Source organism: Gasterosteus aculeatus, chromosome 13 (assembly GCF_964276395.1).
Source record: "Gasterosteus aculeatus chromosome 13, fGasAcu3.hap1.1, whole genome shotgun sequence".
NCBI classification, from domain to species: Eukaryota; Metazoa; Chordata; class Actinopteri; order Perciformes; family Gasterosteidae; genus Gasterosteus; species Gasterosteus aculeatus.
The window spans coordinates 2620551-2628593 of NC_135701.1; the positions used below are offsets into that span (position 1 = coordinate 2620551).

General features: G+C 45.9%; 1 protein-coding gene across 1 annotated transcript; it reads left to right on the forward strand.

Annotated features, from left to right (window-relative positions):
* Positions 1 to 202: 202 nt before the first annotated feature.
* LOC144386412 (uncharacterized) lies at positions 203 to 7571 on the forward strand. Its single transcript, XM_078087633.1, has one exon. It carries the CDS (start codon positions 978 to 980, stop codon positions 7074 to 7076), a length of 6099 nt encoding a protein of 2032 aa, XP_077943759.1. The 5' UTR covers positions 203 to 977; the 3' UTR covers positions 7077 to 7571.
* Positions 7572 to 8043: the final 472 nt, after the last annotated feature.

The following is an 8043-nucleotide window of genomic DNA, read 5'->3' on the forward strand; positions in this document are numbered from 1 at the left end:
CTAGTTTTAGGAAAAGACTGTTAACCAATGCATTCTTGTGTTCTGTGCGTTTTCAGCTTTCTCTCGGCCTGCAAAAACCTTAATAGTCAAGATTGCACCAAAACTTAGTTTGAACAAAAAAGGTTGGAAAACTATTCACAAACCATGATACCATCATGAAAAAGATGAATGTACCTTCCTGAGGTGCTAGATTTAGAAAAACACTTGTAGCGGCCGAACGCCACTTCCTGTGTGTGAGTGTTGGTACTTTATTTTGAAATGTAATTAGCAGCAGAATCACGTGGGCAGGGGTGCAGTGGTTTATGAATGAGTGTAGGCACCCTGGCAGAGGGATGGTTGTATGGACATGGGGGTGAGTCGGGAGACGATACTTTTTGTTGACCGTATCCTACAGCGCACTTTATTGCATCGGCGCACATCGTGTATCGCTTCGCCCGCTTGGATGTGTTTTTAACTTAATAAAAAACAATGAACTTCATAGGAGGAATCAGCGTCTGTTTGGAACGAGTCCACAGCAATCTCCCGTACTTAGCCTCACGTGACTCTACCGGATTGCAGTCACCACATTTGTCAACAAAAAAGTAAACAAATAAGTGATCAGTTGCATACAACAAACGCGCAGTCTTTATCACGGATTCCCGTCGGATTCCGGGGTTATGGATCCGAAGAAGAAAGCTGGATTACATCGCGACAGAGATCCTTACCGAGCCACGGATTCATCCCAACGCGAACAGCCACGGTAGGCACGCAAAATCCCCACTCTCATTCATGCTGCGTTTGGAAAGTTTGACGGTTTGCGGGTGTCCATTGGGGATCGCCGTCTTTCCGGGTGACGTTCGCCTACATCGACTGTCGAATTGTTTGGCTTGGCAGTGCGGAATCGGATGTTGAATCCCGTTTTGGAAACGTGAATTTAATTGAACGCTATTGACTCGTTGGTGCACTGTGAAACTTGAACTGTCGAACTTGAAGGCACAATGAGCGAAACACATGATCGCGATGTGAATAATGTTTCCGAAACAATGGAAAAACGAGAAGTCAAACTAACTGCAAAGGCTTTGGCAATAAAAATTGAAAAACTTCAAAAGGAGCGAAAGGTGCTCGTAGATAAAATCAAAGCGCTAATTCCTGCTATAAAAGAGCTTATGAAAAGAAAGGAAAATGTACATCAGGTGCAACAACAAATACAAACCCTTACTCAGCTCCACGACACGGCCATTGAGCTACATAAGTCATTAATCCCTTTGCTACCCGAAAGCGAACAAATTTTACAAAAGGAATGGTTCTTAAGCATCGAGAGTTACACCAACGTTTTCAAGGACAATGTTACCCAATGGCTGAGTGAAACTACTGTGAACTTGGATGGAAACGACTTTGATGGCTCAAACAAAGATGTGCCTGACTCTGATATGCACGCCCCACAAGCACCAGCAAAGGCAGTTTCCATGCAGGGAGATCCACAGGATTGTGTGAATCCATCTGACAGCATATCCAACGTGGGCAGCAGAGCCACGGCCAGAAGCTCTCAAAGGTCATCTATATCAAGCATTTCTTCTGCTCGCATAAATGCTGAAGCTGACCTGGCAGCACTAATGGCACGACAAGGACTTCTGAAGGACAGACATGCGCTGGAGGAGGAAGAGGAAAGGATACGAAAAGGAAAAGAGAGACTCAAGATGGACGAGGAAATTGCTGCACACATGGCTAAAGTGAGCGTGCTAAGGGCAGCAAGCATGACCGGTTCTAAAGGCAGCGCAAGACAATACGACAACATGAATCCTTACTTTGGTGAAGCACAAACACAGTCAATGCAGCAGAGAGCCGATGCTGCTACATTTGTTCCTCAGACGTTGGCAGTACCTAAGAGGGACGAGCAAGTCACAAATAGCATCAGCGATCCAGCCACAAGAGCTAAGGTCAGAATGGCCACCCAAAGTTCACATGTTCAACTTTGTACTTCTCAGCACCATATGCACGAGCATGGAACCACTTTTAGCAACGAAGGTCCTTTAGGCCAAAGTGGTCAAAACAACGTTATTGAAATTATGAAAAGGCAAAATGAAATAACCACCTTGCTGGTACAGCAACAACAAATGGCATCGCTACCCAAAAGAGATCTGCAGGCTTTCGATGGCAACCCATTACAGTTTCACACTTTTATAAGAGCTTTTGAGAACGGTGTCGAAAGCAAGTCGAGCAATTGCAGTGATCGCCTGTATTTCCTTGAACAGTTCACTAGAGGTCGCCCAAGGGAACTTGTACGAAGTTGTCAGCATGTTGACCCTGAAAGGGGTTATGCTCAGGCTAAGGCTTTGCTACAGGAACACTTCGGTAATGAGCAAATAATTGCCACTGCTTATATGAACCAAGTTCTGTCATGGGCCCCAATAAGATCTGAAGATGTTAATGCATTACAGGATTACGGTTTGTTTCTTCGAAGCTGTAGCAACGTGATGAATGGCGTACAGTATATGTATGAACTGGATATGCCCGCTAATATGCTCACAATAGTAAAGAAACTGCCATACAAGCTTCGGGATTGCTGGAGAACGGTAGCCTGCGAGATACAAGAGAGCCGTAACCAAAGGGCCACATTCAGCGACGTTGTTAATTTCGTTGAAAGGCAAGTTAGAATTCTAACACACCCAGTGTTCGGGAATATCCAAGACCCAGCGCCAGCATTAAGTAAAAGTACGAATCGAACCATCTCTAAACCCAAAGGAAGTATTTTCGCTACAACTGCGACCACGGTGGAAAATAGGAATATTGGAACACGGGAATGGAAACGCTACACTGCCTTACCCATCAAAGATTGTCTGTTTTGCGAAGGTGAACACACTCTAGAGTCATGCCCTCACCTGGAAGAGAAGACTCGCACCGAAAAGATCACATTCTTAAAAGAAAATGGTGTTTGCTTTGCCTGTTTATGTACAGGACATATCAGCAAAGATTGTCAAAAACGGTTGACATGCCAAGCGTGTTGTATGAAGCACCCCACAATGCTTCATATTCAGTTTAAGGAGAAGCAAGCAAAATCTGAAACTGAACAAGAGCCAGGCACGGCAGTGGGCAGGGCCTTAATGTCCAACGGCCTCACTGGGGCTGGTGAGGAAGAATGTAAACTTCCCATAGTCCCAGTACAGGTTAAGTCTAGAAAAGGTAATAAGACAGTGCTCACTTATGCTTTCCTAGATCAAGGAAGCACTGCCGTTTTCTGCACTGAGAACTTAATGAATAGGCTTAATCTCACAGGAAAGAAAACTCGTATCCTTTTACGTACTATGGGTCAAGAGAAGGTCATGAACACCCAATTAGTCACAGGTCTCGAGGTGGCTGGTCTGGATGGTGAGATATTTTGCGAATTGCCAAGTACTTTCACTCAGGAGAGTATGCCCGTCAATAAGGGAAATATTCCACGTCGACAGGATCTTCAGAGATGGCCTCACTTGCGACATGTTCATCTGCCAGAGATTGACGCAGAAATCGAGCTGCTAATAGGAACAAACGTGCCAAAGGCCTTGGAACCATTAGAAGTGATCCGTAGCGTGAACGATGGACCTTATGCCATCAAAACAATTCTAGGGTGGACTGTTAATGGACCATTGGTAGGAGACAGCAGCGACGCATTTGACATTGTCACAGTCAATAGAGTTTCAGTTTCAAACTTGGATAAGCTCTGGCAGCAACAGTTCAAAACTGATTTCCCAGAATGCAGCCACGAGGAGCAACCTGCTTTGTCAAGGGAAGACCAAAAATTCATGAAGCTGGTTAGAAATTCAGCGAGCCTTGTGAATGGACATTACCAGATCGCATTGCCCCTGAGAGAATGCAAATTAAACATGCCAAACAACAGAAAAGTCGCAGAGCAGCGCACTCTAAACCTTCAAAGGAGGTTCAAGAGAGATGTGTCTTTCCGACAGCAGTATGCAGACTTTATGGACAATCTTGTCTCCAAAGGATATGCTGAGCGAGTACCTACGGAGGAACTGGCTCGTGAGGATGGGAGATTGTGGTATATCCCCCACCATGGTGTCTACCACCCTCGAAAAGGGACGATGCGGGTGGTGTTCGACTGCGGAGCACCTTTCCAGATGACGTCTCTCAATGATCAGCTCCTGCAGGGACCAGATCTCACCAGCTCATTGATAGGCGTCGTGACCAGATTCAGAAAGGAACCAGTGATAATCTTGGCAGACATAGAGTCCATGTTCCATCAAGTGAGAGTACCAGCCGAAGACATGGATTTGCTGAGGTTTCTCTGGTGGCCCGATGGTGACTTTGTACAAGAACTGGCGGACTTCAGAATGAAGGTGCATCTCTTTGGTGCAACTTCATCACCAAGTTGTGCTAATTTTGCACTTAGAAAATGTGCCGAGGACAATGAAGGGCAGTTCAGCCGGGAAGCTATCGAGAAGGTTTTACATTGTTTCTATGTGGATGATTGCCTCGTAGCCACAGCCACCGAGAAAGAAGCTGTGGCACTCCAGCACGATCTGGTGTCCATCTGTTCCAAAGGCGGCTTTAAGTTGACTAAATGGACGAGTAATCGACATGCCGTGATTACAGCAATACCAGAAGATCAAAGGGCAAAAGATATGAAGGACTTGGACTTGGAACAGGACACACTTCCCGTGGAAAGGGTATTGGGGGTACAATTTTGCCTTCAGTCAGATACCTTTAAGTTTAAGATCACGGTGCAACAAAAACCTCTGACAAGAAGGGGTATCCTCTCTGTCATAAGTTCAATTTATGATCCTTTGGGAATTTTGAGTCCCGTCGTCCTTACTGCCAAGATCATCCTGCAACAGCTGTGTAGAAAAGAACTTGGTTGGGACGAGCCTATACCACCCTCCGCTGCACAGGGATGGACACAATGGTTGGAGGAACTCAGTCAGTTGGAAGACTTCCAGATCCCTAGGTGCCTAAAACCATTAGACTTTGGAGAAGTCATCGCAGCACAATTGCATCACTTTACAGATGCAAGTGAAGACGGTTATGGTGTTGTGACCTATCTGCTCTCGCAAAACGCACAGTCCCTGGTGCACAGCGCCTTCGTCATGGGAAAATCCAGGGTAGCGCCATTGAAGTCAGTTTCGATACCTCGTATGGAGCTTACGGCTGCTACCATGGCAAGCCGCATGGACACGTTTTGGAAAAGGGAATTACATATGAGGCTTCAGCCATCACTGTTTTGGACAGATAGCACGTCGGTGCTAAAGTACATAAGGAATGAAACATCAAGGTTCCGTACCTTTGTGGCCAATAGAGTATCAGAAATCCTTAAAGCGTCTCAGGCATCTCAATGGAGGTACGTAAGTACCACGAGCAATCCTGCAGATGTGGCTTCCAGAGGGTTGAAGGTAGATGCGTTCCTCAAGAATAAGACCTGGCCGTCAGGACCAGAGTATCTGCTACACCCCGAACAGGACTGGCCTGCGAATCCAGATCGTTCAAGTGAACTCCTACCAGATGATCCAGAGGTCAAGGTTAGCGTTACAGTGAATGCCATGCAAGGGTCAGAGGTGGACGCCACCACTCGCTTAATGAATCACTTCTCCTCTTGGACCCATCTGAAAAGGGCCGTGGCTTGGATCCTCAGGTTTAAGAATCTGCTCGTGTCCCTCAGCCAGAAAACGAGGCAGCTGAACTTGAGTAAGCAACAGCACCTTTCCTCAGAGCATAAAGCGGAGGTGATCAAAGCCCTGGCCTGTAGCAGTTTGCTCACAGTGGAAGAACTAGCGAAGGCAGAATTTGAAATTATCAAGTTTTGCCAGAGAAGGCGGTTTTCTGATGAGCGTATCAGCCTGCAGACTGACACAAGTGTTAGGAAGAACAGCTCCATTTACAAGCTTTCGCCAGTGTTGGAGGATGGCATTTTGAGAGTTGGTGGAAGACTAAGTAGGGCAGCTATGCCCGAAGAAAGTAGGCATCCCATCATCTTAGCCAAAGATTCCCACATCTCCAATATTCTTCTCAAACATATTCATGAAGAGGTGGGCCATGGCGGACGCAATTATGTGTTGTCAAGACTACGTCAGAAGTATTGGATTCCAGGTGCTACTACAGCTATAAGAAGACTCCTGACCAAGTGTGTCGTCTGTCGTAGGTTGCAAGCCGCTCCGGGGTGCCAACAGATGGCAGATCTGCCCGTTGACAGAGTCTGCCCAGAAGAAGCCCCATTCACCAGGGTAGGAGTGGACTTCTTTGGCCCTTTCGCAGTCAAGAGCCGCAGGAGCATGGTGAAGAGATATGGAGTCTTATTCACCTGTTTGACCATACGAGCAATCCATATTGAAGTAGCATCTTGTTTGGATACCAGTGCTTTTATCAATGCACTGCGACGTTTCGTAGCAAGGCGCGGCCAAGTCCAGGAAATACGCTCGGATAATGGAACAAACTTCGTTGGAGCAGAGCGTGAGCTGAGGGAGGCTATTGAAGTCTGGAACCATGCTCAGATTAATGACATTCTTCTACAGAAAGGCATCAAGTGGAACTTTAATCCTCCTACAGGTTCACATCATGGGGGAGTTTGGGAAAGATTGATAAGATCCATACGTAAAGTTCTCAATTCTACCTTTAAGGTACAGAATCTTGATGAGGACGGATTTCATACCGTTCTCTGTGAGGTAGAGTCCATCATTAACGGTCGTCCGCTCACCAACTCTTCTCCCGACCCTAATGATTTGGAGGCATTGACCCCCAATCATTTGTTGCTGCTGAAAACATCCCCATCTCTACCACCAGGGGAGTTTCAGAAGGACGACCTCTACACTCGCCGCCGCTGGAAGCAAGTCCAGTACATGTCCGATCTGTTCTGGAAGCGATGGGTCCAGGAGTACTTGACGCAGCTCCAGGAACGCCAGAAGTGGACTGGCGTGAAACGCAACTTCGTGATTGGAGATATAGTGCTCATAGTGGACGAAACAGCACCTCGTAATTCCTGGGTCATGGGAAAAGTAATTCAAACCTTTCCAGACAGAAAAGGACTAGTACGAAGGCTACTTATCAAGACTAAGACCAATTGTTTAGATAGGCCAATAACCAAAGTCTGTTTGCTACTGGAAGCAGACGTCTGAAGAGACAATTACTTTTGACTGACTTACTACTCACATGACAAAGGTGGTGGTAAAGATCACCTTGACAGGCTAAGTGCTTGAACCTCTGGCCTAGACTAGACTCGTTCGTGAAAGAAGATGACTACACCCCCTTATTGGAATATTAATCATGGACAATTGTTTGATGTATGTTTTATGGTGTCTTTTTTGTAATTACTACAGTGTTATAATTAGGGGCTGGGATGTAGCGGCCGAACGCCACTTCCTGTGTGTGAGTGTTGGTACTTTATTTTGAAATGTAATTAGCAGCAGAATCACGTGGGCAGGGGTGCAGTGGTTTATGAATGAGTGTAGGCACCCTGGCAGAGGGATGGTTGTATGGACATGGGGGTGAGTCGGGAGACGATACTTTTTGTTGACCGTATCCTACAGCGCACTTTATTGCATCGGCGCACATCGTGTATCGCTTCGCCCGCTTGGATGTGTTTTTAACTTAATAAAAAACAATGAACTTCATAGGAGGAATCAGCGTCTGTTTGGAACGAGTCCACAGCAATCTCCCGTACTTAGCCTCACGTGACTCTACCGGATTGCAGTCACCACAACACTGTTAACCAATGCATTCTTATGTTCTGTGCGTTTTTAAGCGTTCTCTCGGCCTGAAAACGCCTTAATAGTCAGAAAAGCTCCAAAACTTAGTTTGAACTAAAAAGGTTGGAAAACTATTCACAAACCATGATACCATCATAAAACAGATAAATGTACTTTCCTGAGGTGCTAGTTTTAGGAAAACACTGTGAACCAATGCATTCTTGTGTTCTGTGCGTTTTCAGCGTTCTCTCGGCCTGCAAACGCCTTAATAGTCAAGATTGCACCAAAACTTAGTTTGAACAAAAAAGGTTGGAAAACTATTCACAAACCATGATACCATCATGAAAAAGATGAATGTACCTTCCTGAGGTGCTAGATTTAGAAAAACACTGTTAAC

What these genes read in the sequence shown, in the direction of transcription:
- LOC144386412 (XM_078087633.1), top strand. Translation starts at nt 978, where the DNA reads ATGAGCGAAACACATGATCGCGATGTGAATAATGTTTCCGAAACAATG.